The sequence below is a fragment of the Bombus vancouverensis genome, chromosome 8 (assembly GCF_051014615.1).
Source record: "Bombus vancouverensis nearcticus chromosome 8, iyBomVanc1_principal, whole genome shotgun sequence".
In the NCBI taxonomy this organism is placed as follows: Eukaryota; Metazoa; Arthropoda; class Insecta; order Hymenoptera; family Apidae; genus Bombus; species Bombus vancouverensis.
In genome coordinates this window covers 32,714-52,960 of record NC_134918.1, presented here as the reverse complement: position 1 = coordinate 52,960, position 20,247 = coordinate 32,714, and the positions used below count along the sequence as shown (strand labels likewise).

The window sequence follows — 20,247 nt, the reverse complement described above, 5'->3', positions numbered from 1 at the left end:
TTTTATACTCTATAATCTTGACGTTTTATTTCACAGAAGCGTTTGAATATCCATAAAAATTAAATGAACCAATGTATTCATTATCTTATAGAGAAGATAATGAGAATATATTATTTTTAATTATGTTCCAATTATTTATCATGATCCTGATTTCCTTATTCTGAAAATTTGAAAGGAAGTTTTGTAGTTTGATACTTTCAGCGACAAAGGGTCAATATTGCTTTAGTATATTTCGTCACATATACATGTATATCTATATGTCGGAGATGAAAGGACACCGAAACCTTTGGATAGCCCCGCAACATTGCAATCTAAAGTCTACTATAACTGTAACTAAACTATTGTAGTTATTCAATCCGATTGTAATTGTTCGAGATTAGTGACGGTGAGCTTTGGCTCGAGGTGACAGTCTGTCGCCCAACGTAGCCGCGGTCAAGGGATGAACGCTTTGCCTAACAAAGGTATGGAGTAATTCTATAGCTCTCCTTAAAAGAAGTATTCGTGGCGACACGCGACAGTAAACATTCCAACGGTTTCTGTCCCGTGGCTCGCCACACGCAGACCCTATTCTTCGAGTAAGATGATTGCCAGATGTCGATGCGTCTCCGCAGTACATGTTCGGCTAGCCCGAGGGCCCGTTATAAATCTTAAGGTTTAGTTAACTAAAGTCCTTCAAACAGACAAACAGTCTTTGTCCCAACTACGGGAAGATAGGGGAGACATATTTTTCAACGAGCGGCGTCTCCCACTAGCAACTTTCCCTCGAGGGCGGCTAGCATCTTTTTCTAACCACCGATATGGAGATTGACCAATTAGCAGCAACGTCAATTTCCCTTACTTCCTAAACGAAGGCTTTCCTCGACGAATCCGATGATCTCGTGTCCTTAGACACACCCCATTATAGTTTTCCTCTGTGGCATCATCGGGACGGGACGGGCATTCTTTTACGCGCTCCCGTCGACCAAAGAGTAACGTCTTTACGCTCAGCAATTATTTTTACGAGTCAGACTTAGATTCAGCGAGAACGCCCATCTGTCATCCCGTTGGCCGCGGATTCGTTATTGAACCGGAGACCACTGTCACTAGTGTCGCGGACGTCTCACCGCCGTGGTAGATTGTCAAACCTGTGTTATTCATACCTGTGTCAATAAATCGTATCTTCGTTACACCGCAACGATGGCTACCTTCAATGAAGACTCCTCAAACACCGACAACCCTATCCCCAATGTCATTCCGACATATATATCCACCGAAAATGCGCTCTTGTAGACAAACGCTCGATTCGCGTCATAGCTTTTAAAGCTTGTCGCATCTCAATCCGTTGGAAAAAGTTTTTCCTGTAGCATATTTTATTTTTACGAACCAACAAGGTCTTTGTTTATTTCCTTCTTTTTTTTGCTCCAATTCCCCCATTGTTTTTTCAAGGATAGTATTTCAGAGCCATTAGTCAAGTTCATTGTAACAATAAACGTACGTTTCGGAAACATTTTGTGCTGTGAAACAGAATACACTAAAGTTTGAAGGTCACATCGATTTTCGAAAGTTTATAAATGGAGGTGTATGACAGTATCACCAGCTGTTGCTGTCCAAGTAACTCCAACATCGAAATACTACAACGATTCCAATCGAAAACGCTAAGAGCCTTAATAGACGCACCTTGGTATGTTACCAACGAAACCATCCATCGCGACCTCAAGATATCTACAGTCAAAGAGGAAATAGCAAAATATAGCGACAGATATAGCAAAAGAGTCAAGAAACACCGAAACCCGCTAATCACTGGACTACTCGATACGACGGACCAGATTCGATTTCTTTTTACTACAGACATGCAAGAAATTCCGTCTTGGAAAGCGATGTTGCGATTTCGAATGCCTGGACCATATAAAGAACATTACCGGAACTGGTAAAATTTATGTCGTTGATGATAATAATTCCTCCACGACTCATGAACAAACGCTACTCTGGGCGATGAGCTTAATGGTGCTGTTGCGGCTATTTTAATTTTTCAACAGGGATCCAGATGGCGCCGTTGACGAAATTCTTTCATTATAAACGTCAACGATCAACATCAGCCATCAGGGAACGAAGAAGGTACGCTGTAACGTGTCTGAGTAATTATACCTCGAGGAGTACATACAGTTATGTAATGAAGATTCGTATGTGAGTGTTTGTTTTCTTATTTATTTTCCCTTTGTTTCATTTGAATGGATTTTTGTACTCAAAGAGCGAGGTAAGATTACGTCAGATACGTTTTTACATATGCTAAAAAAATGGAAAATGATGACGATGAATCAATGACACGTAGAAAATTATAATCTATTGTATTGCTGTTATCTAATGGTGTTGTAGTTGACTGTATGGTGGATGTATCTAATGGTGTTGTAGTTGACTGTATGTTGTTCAATATTGCTATGAAACTCTTCTGATTCATTGTCACTTATACGAAGGATGGAAGTATACGAAATTGATAAAATTATTAATAATATTTACGAAGAGAAAGTAAACTGTTGGATATATGACAAAATAATTCTATTTTAAATAAGAGACTGGTCAGCGTGGTTATTTTGTTTACAAAATCAAACGAATTTAATGAATATAATGGTAAGGAAGTAACTATAAGTGGCTGTTAAACTATTTTTATGCTTGAAAAGTAATTCGCAAAGTAATGTAAAGCAGTACTACTGAGTTGTACATAACCTCTTTAAGAATTTGTTCTTAACCTCTTGCTTCATAACTTCCTTAATTATACTCTTCAAACTTATTGACTACTTCGATGTTGTTACGAACAGAAACTGATAAAATATTAATCTTAAATATAGATTGAAATGAAAGCTTGTCACGTAAATATATATATATATATATATATATATATATATATATATATATATATATATATATATGTACTACTTACTCAAACTATGGATCACATAACCTATACAAAAGAAAGAAAAAAAAAAATTATTGTACACTATAAAGCAAGAGGTTAAATCTTTAATCTGTTAAGAATTAAATTTTTTATTGTAATTGCGAAAATTATAAAAGTACCAAGCGAAGCAAGTACGGAATATAGGGATATAGGAAGCGATGGGGAACAGCAAGTAACTCCAACATCGAAATACTACAACGATTCCAATCGAAAACGCTAAGAGCCTTAATAGACGCACCTTGGTATGTTACCAACGAAACCATCCATCGCGACCTCAAGATACCTACAGTCAAAGAGGAAATAGCAAAATATAGCGGCAGATATAGCAAAAGATTCAAGAAACACCGAAACCCCCTAATCACTGGACTACTCGATACGACGGACCAGATTCGCAGGCTGAAGAGGCACTACCCGCTAGACCTAAACGTTAGATTCATTTAATTATCCAAATTAAGTATATCCACTTACTTATAATACTTATAAATTATACCTATCTATAATAAGTATTAACTTATTGTAAATAAACAGCCATGTCACTGCGCCACGCCAGAAAAATTACTGAAAATTCTCAACGCGAGAATTGATTGTATTCCAACAAATAAATAAAAAAAAAAAGCTGTTGCTGTCCCCAAGCGCCAAAATACGTTCTGACTACTATTTTATGCATCTCACAGAAGTATGTCTTCATTCATCATCTCCCATGTCATCCACCAACGTGTTCTTAACATGTTATCTCCTAGTAAAATATTGATGTTGAGTCAGATATCCAATTGAATAATCTTTTCGGTGTCTACTATAAGACATTTAAAACCAAGGCTCGTACACACGTGTGCTTATACGTCAGATGTAATACTTAACACGAAACCTGCTTATATTAATATTAAATTTATGCATAGTAGGATGTTCGACCTTTGTAAAAATGAAATTATAATACATACAGTTTCACCGTGGAAAAGTGAATCTTTCTAGCATGTCCACGCAAATGCAGGGGAGGGGAGGACTGTGCATGCACCAAACAACTTTACGTTCGTAATTTTTCACACAAATGTACAACTGTAGGGAAATAATTATCTCTGATTTTTCGGATGTTAGGAATCGACAATATCGCATAACGGAATGCTGTGTTCTACGTATTCTATTTTTGTTACGAAAGTGGTACAAACGAAGTCCACATAAGAATAGTACAACAAAATCGGTTGAGGTTAGGTTATCGTGCAGATATCGCGGCTTTTGCATTGGAAATCACGCAACTGCCAGTCTCGTCGTTCCTTGTAAACGAAAGAAAGGTATTGTAATCGGTCGGAATTAACATAAAACTCGTCGCATGCGACCATATGGCCTGAATGTTGAATAAACGAGAGTAGAGCGCGAGCTATGTGATTCTAACCGTTTAGGCGGAAACTAATGATTGTAACCAGAACCGAGATATATGCCAATATTACTTTGCTCGACAAAGCGTATAAGATGAGGAGAGAATCGCGATAAGGTAGAACAAGAGACAGATATTCTCTACGTAAAGCAAGTCTGTCAACTAGATTGAAATCCTATAGCTATAACTACAGTGAATCCATATTCTGGTCAATTGTCTTTTCACAAATGAAGCTTCTGAAGAACGGAATTGATACAATAACTACTGTTCATTCATAACTACTGTTGTAAAAATCTATATATTTGTCTATCTATATCTATATATATCGATCTATATATATTTGTCAGAATGTCATTTTATCAAAAAACCCATCCTCTGTGTTACGCCGGGCCTCTCTGCCTGGCCCAGGTCACACACCGCGGGCCAGACGGACACCAGATGTCCGCCTTTCCGTACGGCGTACCCTCAATATCCTTAAGCACCCGTCATAAACCCGAGTCACTTGCCTGCTAAGGTCCTTCAAAACAAACAAACATCTGTGTCCGAAGAATTTCTAAAGACTATTGTCTACTACGGCGGGACAAGGGAAAGTTAGTTTTCTCACGTGCGCTGCAACTTTCCTCCCACTAACCACTTTCTCTCGAGGGCGGTTAAGACCCTTCGGTTAACCAATTAACAGCGAAACCTGTTTCCCTCACTCTCTTAACTAACATCGGCACCAACAAATCCGATGGTCCCGTGCGCTAGACACACCCATCCTTAGCTTTCCTCCGACACAGCATCGTCACTCAACTTCACTTCTTCTACATCGTTCAAAAGTCAACTACTAAGTATACGCTAATGCCCAGCGGGGCAGTCTAAGCATAACGCGAGAGTCGGTCTCGGTATTGTCGAGCATACATTTCCTCTCCTAAATATCTCATAGTGCTACGTCCACTAATACACTGAATCCACTTATAAGAGCCCTGCTCTAACGCACATATCTATCTTAGCTTCGTGCGACAAGTTGTTAATTACTTATTTCTCTCCGTCAGTGTAATCTAAGTGCTGGAAACATATAATTTATAATTCTGTGAATCACAGGGTTATACAACCTCAATCACCCTTATTATCTCAACGGAAATCAGGGGATCGATCAACTCGTGGTGTCGATTGTTATAATCGTAACGGGGATTTACGACCCCCGTTGACGTCTCTCCTTGCGATTACGTCTCCCCGCGATTGGTCGAAGAAACACTCTGTAATCATAGTTTAACGAAGCATAATTAATAGAAGAGGTAGAGCGTTAAGTGGAGATGATTTAATCACAGTTAAGTAGATAAATCTCTATATTAGTCTCTTTAATTAAAATGTCCTACGTTTTATTTGCGTCATTTTTTTTCTTCATCCAATTTAAAATGTTTAAATAACAATAGCCTATACAATATAATTTTATGTAAAAAAATTGATTATACCATGTTTATTACAGATATTTAACATTTTTGTGTACATACAAAATTTAAATTATACCTCGCTTGAGAACAAAAATTGTATTTGTTTTCCTAACATGTACTAATAATTATTGATCAAACTAGAAAAAGCTGGAGGAGATTACTTAGGAAGATTACTTAGCATCTTATATTCCTGGCAAGAGAAAATGAAAAATTCGTTTCTTCTCTTTGCTTCCCTGTTCCTTCTTTCCTCCTTTTTCCATTTTTACATCGCTTTGTTTTACATCGCAATTTACATTTATTTGTAAAGTTTGAATCTCCTCGATATTGAAGATGTTGAAGCTGCAAGTATGTATTTCATTTTAATCCATTCGAGACCGAGATTTAATTGTAAGACGATACCTAGGTGTCGGTACGATCTGAATGTTTAGTTGGAATGATTCTGTGTTTTACTCTCTCCAGGGTATCCTTTTCATACTTTGATTTTAAATCGATGACAATCTTAAATAGTATGCCTCATATTTTTAAAATATAAAATTATATACTATGTTATTCTATAATGTATTATGTACAGTTATATATATATATATATATAATATATTGAAATATTCAATATTCTATATTGAAAAAAATATGAAATTAACATGATATATACATTACTACATAAGTTATATATAAAATATGTATATTATACCCTTGCCTACTGACTGATATGAATTTCTTTCGGTCTCGAATACGTTAAAAGAGAGCGCAAAGAAGTCGAAATTACTTATTGTAATTAGTAAAACGACCTGAGAGGCAGACAGATACAAGAAAGAAGGAATATTATATTAGCGGCATTATCATGTTTTTGCTCTCTTTAAGTCTTTCATCGAGACAGACAATCTACAGGTATTAATCGACCAATTTCTCCAAGCTGATAACTTCGAATTGATGTTTATATATAAGAAGTGTTATGTGTTAATCTGTCTAAATGTTTAAAAGGTGTTATAAATTAAATGTTGTTAAACGATACGTAATTGCCTTCTGATCGTAAATTTTACTATCAAGGGGTGTTTTATGTATGCGTAATCATTGTGAATTATAACAATTTATGTGATCGATATTAAAGGTGTTTAAAAGCATGTATTTTTTTCTATATTATTATTCTCCTATATTATTATCCTATATTATTATAGCATTCCTATATTATTATAATATCCAATTACATGTTGATACACAAGATATACAGATTATTATTTATAACGTTTTGGTTTTCTTAATTGAGTCATTCATTTAGTACAAATGATAAGAAATTAGTAATAATTCACAAAAAAAGGATATGGTAGTAGAAATATTATAAAAAAACATTTTCTCTTTTAGTGTAGAGTTACTCCTTCTTACAGACAGTGTCGTACAAATCTGTACGTCTCTGAGAAAATGTAGGTATCTGAGCCCTTACTTCCTCAACAACTTTTACATCTGATAGAAAAAAGAAACATACGAAGTAATAAGTAATGCTTACTAATAAATTCAACAAATACAGAGGAAGATGGCTAAATCGATAAATTAACGAGACTAAAAATTAATTACATCATGGATCTCTCGCTTTTAATTTTAAGCTGTAAATTACCGATATCGGTGACTGCCATATTCTCTTGAGTTTCCAAATCGTAAAGAATCTTTCCCCAGGGATTGGTCAACTGTGTATGTCCCCATGCGACGTAACTTGCTTAAGGAACACGAGCCGGTGATATGCAGGCAACGTATAATTGATTATCATTCGCTCTGGAACGCTGAAGTAAAGACCAGTGCAATGGTCCAGTGGTCATATTGAATGCCGCTGGATATATCAGCATTTGGCAACCTAACCCAGAGAAGCAGGAAATATGAAGCCACCGAATACCAATTATCTTCGTAGTTGCACGGTTCACATTCCATCATTTCTGAATATGCGGGGACAGTCCTCTTATTGTGCTTTTAATTCTTTTATTTGTTTCATTTTCAGCAAATATACTGGTTTTTTAAATTAAGCTTCTTTTTATACAGAGTTACAGATTATATTAATTTTATATAGAATATATTTAAGAAAGATATTTAATTTTTTGCTAGTTAAGTATTGATCGGTTAAGTTACTGTACCTTTGTTCCGATAAATGCGTGCCATTTCCTCGAATCTAATATCATAGCAAATGCCAATACCTATTTTGCAGCCCTTCACATCGAACGTCGTTAGGGAGTTACCAGGACTGAGTGAATCACTCTCTCGAAAAGTAATCTTATTAGGAATGTCGATGTCGAATAGATGTACCTAATAACATAAAAATGTGGTAGCTAATTCTATTGCTGCAACTTTTGTAATTTAATATCAAAGTTACCAACTCCTAAACTTTAATTATTTTTTATTTAATAACTGACAGCGTTTTTATCACTTTCTTTTATTAAAAAATCTTATCATTTAATAATGTTTAAAAAGGAGAAAAAATAAGTATTTTCGTATGTGAAAAATTTATACAACAACAAACACATTACAACAAAAATGGGCGTTTCCCGTATCATAACGTATTTTATAAACCGTAAATTATAGAATTGGTTATAGTATACGTATGTACATATGTATATTCCTAAATTATTCCTAGATAGAGTCACTTTCTTCACCCCAATATTTTCAACTTCAAAGCCATAAAGGAATATATTACTTACCTTTCGGTGTCTTGCTATCAAAGTTCCATCGGGACCCCAAATAGTACAGGTATTGTACAATTTATCGCCCTCTATTTCAGGCATCGTACCACCAACTACATAGATGTTGTTTTCTTTAGCTGCATTCGATGAAGCAACGCTCGTTTCACCATCAGGAATACTCTCGGCGTATTTTGGAAAGTACTCTGCATTGCAATATTTCAATTAATGAAAAATAACTGTCTTTTGTTCCAACCATAAATTAAATTGAAATGTTTGTCAGTTTTTTATTTTCTAAATTATCAAAATAACTAAGTTTTATATTTCGACTTAATTAAATATGCAATTACTTAGCTAATAGTATATATAATAAATTGTTTCTACAGGTTCAAAATGAAAAATGAATATTTAGAAATACTTAATTACGACAATGCTATTTGTGTTAGCATCAGTGGCTTGTTACTCAACGACTTTGCTAGTACTTTTTGAAACATAAAGTTAGTTTTCAATTAACACTTATACTAGAGGCGGAATTATAAATGCAAAATAATTGATAATACTAATTTATAAGTACCTAATTATTAGTATCTTAAAAAATATATTTATACAAAAATCACGATAATCATGAAAATGGGGAAATCCTATATTCTCGACTCAATTCACAATTTATTTTGTATATTAATTAGATTCCGCGCTCATCAGTACGTACTCACTGGCGACATCGAGAAAATGTATCGGCAATTCCTCGTACGACCAGAGGATCGGAAATATCAAAGGATATTATGGCGCAGCGCGAGTGGAGAAACAGAAACATATGAGCTTAACACCGTAATACTCTTATCATAGAAATAGAAGCAGTCCTCAATTCCCGCCCGCTAACTTCTATCTCCACCGATCCAAATGATCTCCTAGCCCTCACTCCCGGACATTTCCTCATTGGCGATTCATTAATGTGCTTACGTGATCGAGATTTCAGGGACATTCCATCGAACCGACTCTCCAAATGGCAGCATATCCAACAGCTTAAACAACATTTTTGGAACCGCTGGCATAAGGAGTATTTGAACGAGCTAACCAACCGCAATAAATGGAGCAAGGGTGGACACAGCATCCAAAAGGGCACAATCGTCATCCTCAGAGAGGACAACGTTCCCTCCATGCATTGGCCTCTGGGCCGAGTTATCAAGGTTCATCCAGGCGCCGATGGTGTCATCCGGACAGCTACAGTTCAGACGGCAAAGAGCATTTTGGATCGGGGCGTCAAAAGGCTTGTCCCACTGCCAATTCAACCCGATCTCGAGAAACCCGAACAACTAGCCACCGAGACGAAATAAGATGGGAACTTCAACCACACCTCGCTAGTTTGATCGGTACCCTCTCAACGGGGGGAGAATGTTACGCCATGCGGCTTACCATAGGTCATATTCTTAACTATCGATCGCGGCACTATAATGTCGCAGACGGATCGTCGCGTCTGCCCGGCAAACAAACATTATAGTGGCAAGCGCATGGTTCATTAAGCAGGGCGACTTCCAGAAACGTCGACTCGTGGCCCGTATTTTACCTCGCGTAAAAGAATGTGGCGTGATCCGAACGTAGCGGGGGTCGCCTTCCAGAAAAAACGAAAAAAATCGAAAGGCGTTCAGAACTTTTCGAGAAGTCGAACCGTCAACACATGTGGTATGTCGCGCATTACTTATCAACCAAAACGCAGTTACATTTTTTTTGTTCCATTTATATCTTTCTAGTTAATAAGTTGTTGAAATAAACATTAATTTATTTGTGTTAATTCTGTGGAATTTCATTGAACTACCCTTATTATCATAATCGAAATAAGGGGATCGATCAGTTCGTGGTGTCGATTATTTAATCGTAACGGGAACTTACAACTCTCGTTGACGTGCTATCCCGCGATCGCGTCTCTCCGCGAACGGTCGAAACAAAATGATTCACTAAAAACTGTCCTGAATTCCTAAGAAGTTATTTACCGCAAAACTGACAAAGTGTTTATTTAAAAAATGAGGTTGAAGGTAGTCCTTTTCTTTCATTTCATTCATTTTCATTTTCTTTCTTAAGTATGGCTAACACAATATCTAATCAATTAAAATTTTATATTTTCACGTGAAAAGTTTCTTTAGATAATTATTATCAACATGATGACTAACTCTTACGGATTAATACGTGTCTGTAGGGCAATCCGGTGGACTTGATCGGCTTTTTACTTCGAAAGTTGAGTAATCGGTGTCGCTTTCTTACGCATCTTTGAACTGTATAAATGTTTTAAAATTGTTTGATCCAGAATGTACCACACCGAACAATCAAGAAGGCAGGTGCCTTGACTACAGAAAATGTAAACCTCTGCAAGAAATATGGCAGATACAGTACCGTACAGCCACCGATTTTTATAGACGATCAGTGTGCAGATACCAGGGCAATGTTACGATCGTTTGCTGTCCGGACGATCCAAACAAAGAGAAGAGAGAAATTTTAATAAAAACTGTGTATAAGTATAAGGCTTGGCGACCACCATACTGTAGTTTTAGCAACGTCTCTCATACCAGGGTGGTCGATGGTAAACCAGCTGAACTTGGTACGTTTTATGTCTTTCTTTCCGATTAATAATAAGCCATTTACTGCAAAGAATGAACTTTAAAGGCATTAAACAGCACATCAATGTACATTTCAATTAGACTAAATAATAATGCTATGATTTTATCGGTAGTAACTTTACTTATTAACTTGAATTATTTCTTTCTTCTACTCCATGTTAGGAAGAGTATCTTTTTGCTTGAAATAAAAAATTGATATAGGAGTAATAATATGGATAGAGATCAAAAACTGTTAGGGCAGAAATTACACGTTTGAACTTTATAGTTCAGTATAGTTCAAATAGAAATTATATAGAATTATTTAATAATTTCTATTCCAGTGGAATAAAAATTTAATTTCTGTCTTTATCAAATCTCTATTTCAGAGTATTTGTACGTATGTACTTATCGTCTGCTGTATGATCGAATATCGAATAGATAATAATCGTTGTTACTCATTATGTGAGAAAAAATTATGTATATTCACAACTATGACTATTGCATTTTAGGCGCTTGGCCATGGATCGCTGCATTAGGTTTTCGTAATCCCCGAAACCCAGACAAACCACTATGGAAGTGCGGAGGTTCCCTGATAACGGCTAGGCATGTTTTGACCGCAGCACATTGTGCACATATGGATGGAATAGAAAGCATACACAATCATAATATTGCCATTCTTAGATTGGTGGAGGAGGTGCCATTTTCGAGTAAGTCCTCAAATATATATATATATGCTATTGAGTATTACTGAAGTATCATATCCTGAAATTTCTTACTGTACACATATATTGTGTCATAAAGCGTGTACAATTCTTTCTCATACTTTTGGTCATTCGTTTCCTGCATTTTCATTTATTTTTTTATTTTTCAGGGTACGTATATCCCATTTGTACGAAAGAGCCCCTACGAAAGAGCAACTTTGTCGGCTATAACCCCCTTGTTGCTGGATAGGGAGCATTAAGATATAGTAATTGATATCAATTTTATAATAAAATTAAACAGTTCCAGTCTTAAATATCTTTCTTATTTTCTTCGTAGGACGACCACGACGTAATGCATTAATGGAAGTACAAATGCCAGTGATTAAGAACGCCGAATGCAAAATAGCTTATTCCAAATTTCCTAATGCACCTGATATCACTGATGGTATAATATGCGCCGAACATGCTCAGGGTGGAGAGGATTCTTGTACGGTAATTAAGTTACAGAGTTACTACAAACTATACGGTATCTGAAGACACGTCAATTCGAATTAACATCAAATCGACGTCTTAAACATTAGAAATAATAGATAAACACAATTCAATAGTTTTGCCCACTTCTCACACCTCATTATGGTATTTAATCTAATTTCCTTCTAATCTTAGTTTTGCTCAAAATACATATAACATGTACATTATAAATTGGAGCATTTCAATACACAAGTCAATAGAAGATTATTACTGTATATAAGTATAATTTCAATACAATTCGATCGATATATTTCAGTATCTTTGATTAAAAATTTAACGATCCTTTCAGGCTGACCGCGGCGGACCACTGCTGATACAACATGAATTAACCTCGTATTTAATAGGTATTGTGTCTTATGCTTATAAGTGCGGCACAGCTGGGTATCCCAGCGTTTACACTAGGGTCACATCGTACCTTGACTTCATTCTCCAAGCGATGCAATAATATGATATTACTATTCCATAAATATCATTGTGTAAAAAACGTAAAGTTGGATTTTCTTATTGTGGAGATAAGAAACAGCTCAAATTTACATTGTTTTGTACGTTACAAATTATAGGCTTAAAATGTACGAAATGTAACTTTGAAACGACACTAATTTTTTACGCACGATAAACCTCCACAACTTAGGTATGTAAAGATGATAAACGTATATTAATTCTATTAATTTGGTAATAATAAACCAACTTTCTGAGAAGTTCTGTAAATTTCGTTTCTGTTGTATCAAGAGAATAATGGAATATTCCACTTAGATCGTATACTTCTTGTATGTACATACAAAATTTTCCGGCTAATCTAAAACACTTCATAAGATAGAGAGCTTCTGGAAATTCGGACACAGAGAGTGCATAAAATACAAGATAAGTCTCGTGTCTTTCAAAATTATTTTTTATTCGCTAAAAACGTCCTGTGTACTCATGCAATCACATGCAACCTCGAAACTTCACTTATTTTTTATCACTTTCCAATTCAATACACTGTTTCTGCATTTTTGACTATATGTAAGAGAAATTTCCATTCAGCCAAAGGTGTACTTACAGATTATAGATTCCTATACGACTCTCGGTAAAAATTTATCCGCACTCCAGATAGTTAAAACTTCTGTCGACCGTATTGATCCATCTGCACTCTTCGTATGACGTCAATATCTGTTCAGTGCTGCTGCGTAGGTTACATTGTGTTACGTCAATTCGTTTGTGACCGTTGCGCGAGTAATGGCGCTTTGCAATGGTGATTTGCAGGAAAACAGTGCAGGATGCTGTGATTCGTTTCTTGTGGTCGGAGGTTATGTTTGATGCCTATATTTATCAAAGATTTAATGCACATTATGGAGAAAGTGTTTTGTCACGAAGTGTGTTTGAATGGGCACAAAAGTTCAAAGAAGATCGCACAAGTGTTATGAAAAAACAGCTGGACGCCCGTCCACATCCACGATGACAACATTGAACGTGCTCATGAACTTATGCTCTATGGAATAGACGAGTGACGCTGGATAATGTGGCAAATCATTTGCAAATCAGCCACGGCTCTGCTTATGCAATAGTGCACGACAGATTTGGGTGTTAAAAAGTTTGTGCGAGATGGATGCCGAAAAAGCTGATGAAAAGGTGAAGACGACGATGCATTCGTGGTTCGCAGCTCAGCCCAAAACATTTTTTAATGAGAAAATACGAAGGTCGTTCAGCAAATGGACAAAGTGTATACAGAAATTGAGTGATTATGTCAAAAAATGATGTATGTCTTTTTTGACAATTGCTTAAAATAAATTCTACACCGACAGAGCGGGTAACTTTTTACTCACCCTCGTAAGACACTTAAATTTCCAATCTATTATGATGAATAAAAGAGCTTATACTATTAAATCTAATTGTATTTTGTTGCATGAGAGTACACGTGTATGTGATGTACATTACCTTCATATCCCCTTGAACGCTTCAATATTGCGCATATATACTATATTTTGTACAGCTTCTATAAAATTTTGTATGTTTGTTTAGGCTGTTAATCTAGAGGCTGGAGTACAAAGAAGTGGCACAATGATGTGGGCTGATGACATTTATAATTATCAAGGAATCACCCCTACATTCGCTCAGGTATATATCGTTGACTATAATGTATTTAACATATATGATTGTTAGAATATTAATAATTAATTTTTAATTCTATCAGAATTTTAATGAAACTGTCCCTTGGGAAGGAAGAACTGATACCTTGATATCACGGTTTGTACATCCTATATGTACGACAAATTTTAGAACATTATATAACGAAGAACCAGATCGTCGTGGCCATGTGATGTGAATAAAAGGACTTGAATTTGATGATATTTTTATAATGTCAGATAACATAACTAAGTATCTTCACAGTAAGATAGGATGACATGGTTTACATGATCTTAATGTTGTTCACTTGAGTGATGATATTATAAGGAGAAGTGTAATATCACAGGTAGGATGATTCATAATTTAGAACTACTAACTCATGTATGTATTAAAAATTAAAGAAATATATTAAATTTTATAGGATATTTATGTTTAGTAACCAGTAATTCAGAGATTGGTATTCATGGTTACTATAACGAGGCTGTAGAAACGCACCCTTTCTTCTTTGCAAATGGTCCTGTATTTATGTCTAAGCCGAAACTGGAACCTCTGAATAATTTAGATTTATTCTTGTCATTTTCTAAAATACTTATCTACAGTATACCATAAGGAATGATACCGTATCACACCTAATCAAGTGCCTTAAGAAACATCAACAGGATATCACAGTAATCCCTTATCGACTGATATGTAAGTAAAAGTTATGTGTCATTGTTATACACAGTTATGTGTTAGTGTTATACACAGTTATTTATCATTTTCTATTAATTCAGTTGTAGCCACTACAATATCTATGACACCGGTAGTAATTATAAGAACAATAATGATGTTCTATAAGAGGAAATGATGATTAGGAACAAAAACTTACAGGTAAGTCAAAGTATATGTTATTTGCCATTTGAAAAGAAAGTTACTAACTTAGAATTTTTTGATAAATAATAATTGTGCAAAATATATTGGATTTCAAATTTGTCAAAAATTGAAATTTAAGAAGCATTGTAATAATATAACATTAATATTTTGATTTTTCAGGAGATATCATGCGGTGGATGGATAATATGTAAAAAATATTAAGCAGTATATGAATTTTCATATTGCGTAGAGATAACAAAATGAATTTTAAAAAATGTCGACATGGTAATAAGAAATAGCATCATGACAAAGAATATATAACCACAGTTTCATTTTTTATAAATAAAAATTTGTTGTTCCAGATTTTGAAATATAGTGAAACGTTTAATTAGTATCTTAATATCTTTAAATAATTATTATTTTAGAATCAATTGTAATTGTATCATACGTACTTTTGAATTCGTGCAAGAACATATGTAATTTTGAAGTAGTTATTATTAGGAAATTGTTAGACGCGAACAGTATGCGAAAAGTTAGTATGCAGCGTAATAATTATCAATCAAAACACAAGAATTAAATTCTTGAGGAAAAAATTTCCGGAATTTCTTATTTACACGATTATAAAGAAATCCATAATAAAAAGGAGCTGCTTTCTAATACTTCTCTTCCTTGTAATGCCTATGTTAATGATAACGAGGTTCGACTTTTTGTTTTTAGAGGGATACTGGAAAATTTGAAAGTACAGTACCATTGGGAAGAAAATCACGATATTGAAAACGATATTTGCAAGTAAATTTCCAAAACATCTGTTTTCAAATTTTCGCTTTCTATTTCACATTAAAAGAAAGGGCTGCCTTCTTTCTCTGCAAGACAAAACAAACATTCTGAATCTCGTATCAATGAATGATGTCAATAAGTTATTTTTCTTTTCAGATTGAACAATATTCCAGATTTATTCATAATTTCATACTACGCGAAGAATAGACTTTCATAGGTATATAAAGGAAATATTAAGTATAGGAAAACTCTTTTTCGTTGTAGGTGACATATGCTTCACGGTTGAACACGTGTATTTTTGAACACATATAAATGAAAAAGTACTCTTATGGAGAAAAAGAATTGATACCTTCGATTGACATTAGATAATGTATATAAACTTATGAACAATCACTATCAGTTTGTATTTTAGGTGCACACGCAGATTTGTTGGAGTTCTTATAAAATGTACATCCTGTACGAACGTTTTATTCTTCCAAATTTTACGATACTATGTCTCATATAATAACTATATGGATTAAACGTAATATAAATGATCCGAAAATAGACTCGAACGACATTAATTGTCTTTCTATTTATACCAATATCGAAAATACAAGTAAAGCTGGAGCAATAGTATGCAAGAATGGACTATTTATTATTTTAAAGCAAATCATAGCATATTCAGAATGCACAGTATTATCATGAAATGTAAATGAATCAGTTATAAACGAACGATTTTACTGTAAAATCATTGCCTCCTTTTTTTCATCTGAAATATAGCAGCAATGAGTACATTCTTTTAATATATAATAAAACGAGATATCTTTATAAAGTTACATATGTCATCACTGGTAACTGTTATCTCGTATGACACCAAATATACCGTTAGTATGGAATGATATTTTTATGAAGATATACTTTAATGATAGATTTTATGAATGAAACGTTATATAAGAAAAATTATCTCTTGTTATTCTATGAAGTGTAGTAGCTAATGAAGATTAATTTTACGAAGTATTAGAGCAAAAGAGAATTAAAAAATTAAAAAGATCTAAATAAGATTGTTCGTGTGGCTTAATTATCTCAATTCTGGTACACCACTTGTTACATTCTAACTAATTAGCGCTAAACAATAACTTGCAAATATTAAAGATATTAACACCTTAATATTAACACCTAAAGGTTTTCAGGAAATTTTATAATATTTGATTATTGTATATCTAGTCATTGATTGATAAAATTTCTTGTATAAGCATAGATCGAGGTTGACGTCATACGCAGATTGCATTACAGGTATCGTTTTAATTTATTTTATGGCTAGAATCATTTGAATATTATACGAATAATTATTTCCATTCGAACGATTAATAAATCACGTACCTATAAAAGATATATTATGAAAAAGACGTGACGAAACAAAAAAATATTGGAAATTCCGTTGTCATTAGATCAATTATTTTTGCAATGATTTTTATTTCCATGTAATTACATATGAAATGGGTAATTCATTAACATCTCCTCGAATCGAATATAATTCGTTACACTTCACAACGATTCAAATAATGGACGGGAAATATATAATAACTTTCCTGTCCTTGCGTTAAAATAGTACTGTACAAATCAGATGATACAGGAAATACCCAAAAAACCCAATTACATCCACATTGCATGACAGCACACTTGCAATGGATTTTTGTGATTTCAATGTCACAGACAATGACACAACTAATCAGAACACGTTCGAGGCTATAGACATTGAAATTACCGCGTGTTTAATACGTTTAAAGCATAAATCTAAATTTCACGCGATTATTTCTTTGTACATTGTGAAACTCTTAAATTATCTTAATCGAATAAATAATCCTAATGTAATAAAACATCTTGAAATAGACCTAGATATCTGAAACAGAAACTCGAAGGATAAGAAATCCTAAAAGGTACTAATCCTAAAATAACAAACTCCTAAATAATAAACAAGTGATAAAACCTGTTATAAATAATAAAGCTTACCTGGAATAATCAAATCCTAACTAATCGAAAATAAAATAAGGCAAGCAATTCTTAATCTTTCAAGTAATTTTTCCGAAAACACAGAAAGATAGAGAAATTAAAAAGACGCAGCACAAATTGCAGCACAATGAAAGTTTCAGAGCGATGAATACGATCGTATTAAACTAAATAATTTTCAAAAGTGAAATTACACTGAAACGTATATCGATGATATTTGTCATTTCTACGATCTGTTTCGCTTGATCGTGCTTCTTTTCTGATGTAAATTCAATTTATAATACGAACTAAGTTTCCTTTATTATTATTAGTCCTGCGTCTTTTTAATTCGTCACTTCTTTTATTTCAGAACAATGACGGGCTCCAAGATGCTGTTCGGATGTTTGGCGTTAATTGCTTTTCTGCATCCATTAGTTCACGTTTGTACTTCGAGTAGTACAGCTCAAGGTTTGTACTTCGAGTAGTACAGCTCAAGGTTTGTACTTCGAGTTGTCTTTTTCCATGCACTTCAAATTCCAATACGATCTGGTCACGTGGCCTTCGTACAATTTCGAAATTTTACCTGTTTGGTAATCGTCAATGAAAAAAGAAGTTATGCGTGACCTCAACACATTGAAACAATTTTTATGATTTTTTATTTGCCGGTTGGTCAGCAAGTTAATGGAAAAATTTCACTTAACTATTCGCGTTAATTTCTTCGGTTTAACTTTTGGGAAATGCTTCGTTAGCTTCGGGAATATTCCAACGATTCGTTTTACGTACAAAATAAGCATGATAAATATTACTTCACGGTAATGAAAACTATTGGCGTAATACCTAAGATAAACATGCAGAGACATTCTTAGAATTTCTAATGACACCTTTATAGATTTCTCGTTTAATATCGCTACTACATTTGAATCACTTTTACCTAACGGTGTCACATAGTCTCGTTGGAAATTTGTCAAATTCCTTAAAATGATCACTGAAAATTTTCCTAAATTTCCAAGAATTTATTTATCACGAGGTAAAGAAAATGTGTATTAGAAAGATGAGATCGAAGGTTTACCATTTTTTCAATTATGGCGAACGCAATATGTAATCAATGAAAATTTTATATTTTCACGTTGAAAGTTTCTTCAGATAATTATTATCCAGATGATGACTAACTCTTACGAATTAATGCGTTTCTGTAGGATAATCCGGTAGACTTGATCCGCTTTTTATATCGAAAGTTGAGCAATCGGTGACGCGTTCTTATACATCGAACCGCGAAAAGCAAAATTTCATATGATCTCACCAATTTCGGATGTCAGTCAAATCAGTCAAATAATAAGTTCGCGTTAATATACACGTTCGATTTTTGAAAAGCTTGTTCAATTTAATAAGAGTTTTGGTAACAGGCTTATGTTTTTAGACCTAATTGGTTGTTTTCATTTACAAGTACCTCGTGTTAAAGTACTCATAAAATGACATTAAAATCAGAAAACTAATAACTGAAAGATTATCATTTTTCCTCTGTGGTAGTTTACATATAACATAATGCAACTAACATGTCACGATTAATGCAAAATAAATAAATTACTAATATAGACATTTTTTTAGTAATTTGTATAATCGTGAAACGAATTGGACTTTCTAAAGGCAAATATTAAAGGAAACATGGAATTGATGCCAAATCTATCACAAATATTATTTATACTACTTATTTGCGCAGTTTGAAGCGAATCAAATTGATGAAGGTTTCTTTGTTACATGTTAATTTACATTTTAAAAGACATAACAGGCACGCTAATTAGTTTGCTTAAGATACTTTCGAGATACCAAGTTAGACGCGTTTCCATGAAATCATATCAATTTTACGATGATATTTTTCTATCAAGCATGCAATTATAACCGTATCGTTGATTAGTGCATACAATTATCCATGTACATTCGTCTTTCCGAGTACCGCGCTTCAATATTGCTAATTTCAAATTAGTACATTAATGTTCGTAAATGCTTGAAAATGCTATATAACTGTATCAGCTTCTGTTAAAGACATGTTATAGTAAAATCTCTATAAATTTGTAATATTTTTTAGACAATTTGAATTCATTATATTATACATCATACATTCTAGTCATTTCTAATTAAGTTACTTTTGCGATGTTTAATTACATTTTATGTATATTCTTATAACTCTCTCTGTTACGGCGCGTACGATGGTCCGTGCGCCGTCTGAAACTTTATACTATATACTGATCTACTACATACTATATCCTATAAACTGAATCCTTTGACGTAATCTTAATAGCTTGAAGGAATCTCTAACCCTGTAAGTGTTTTCGGTTTATGGA

The 20,247-nt window shown here is 34.0% G+C and overlaps 1 protein-coding gene and 1 long non-coding RNA gene across 5 annotated transcripts; one reads left to right on the top strand and one right to left on the bottom strand.

The window, feature by feature from the left end:
- Positions 1–4,049: 4,049 nt before the first annotated feature.
- On the bottom strand, positions 4,050–13,387 carry LOC143302992 (omega-amidase NIT2-A-like). Of its 2 annotated transcripts, XR_013058914.1 has the most exons (5): positions 13,248–13,387; positions 8,410–8,594; positions 7,849–8,017; positions 7,341–7,574; positions 4,050–5,536 (listed from the first exon to the last, which is right to left on the bottom strand). XR_013058914.1 is itself a non-coding variant. In XM_076620474.1 (4 exons), the coding sequence occupies exons 2-4, from the start codon at positions 8,491–8,493 to the stop codon at positions 7,441–7,443; spliced, it is 387 nt and encodes a 128-aa protein (XP_076476589.1). In that variant the 5' UTR covers positions 8,494–8,594; positions 13,248–13,387; the 3' UTR covers positions 5,725–7,440. The 2 variants fall into 2 exon arrangements, 1 of the variants encoding a protein (XP_076476589.1); XM_076620474.1 differs by lacking the exon at positions 4,050–5,536 and having other exon boundaries at positions 5,725–7,574.
- Positions 12,825–15,820, top strand: LOC143302993 (uncharacterized). Of its 3 annotated transcripts, XR_013058917.1 has the most exons (7): positions 12,825–12,839; positions 12,962–13,994; positions 14,207–14,302; positions 14,379–14,657; positions 14,733–15,001; positions 15,085–15,181; positions 15,344–15,820. It is a non-coding gene; the product is annotated as an uncharacterized LOC143302993 (long non-coding RNA). The 3 variants fall into 3 exon arrangements; XR_013058915.1 differs by lacking the exon at positions 12,825–12,839 and having other exon boundaries at positions 13,855–13,994; positions 14,733–15,181; XR_013058916.1 differs by lacking the exon at positions 12,825–12,839 and having other exon boundaries at positions 13,878–14,014; positions 14,733–15,181.
- Positions 15,821–20,247: the final 4,427 nt, after the last annotated feature.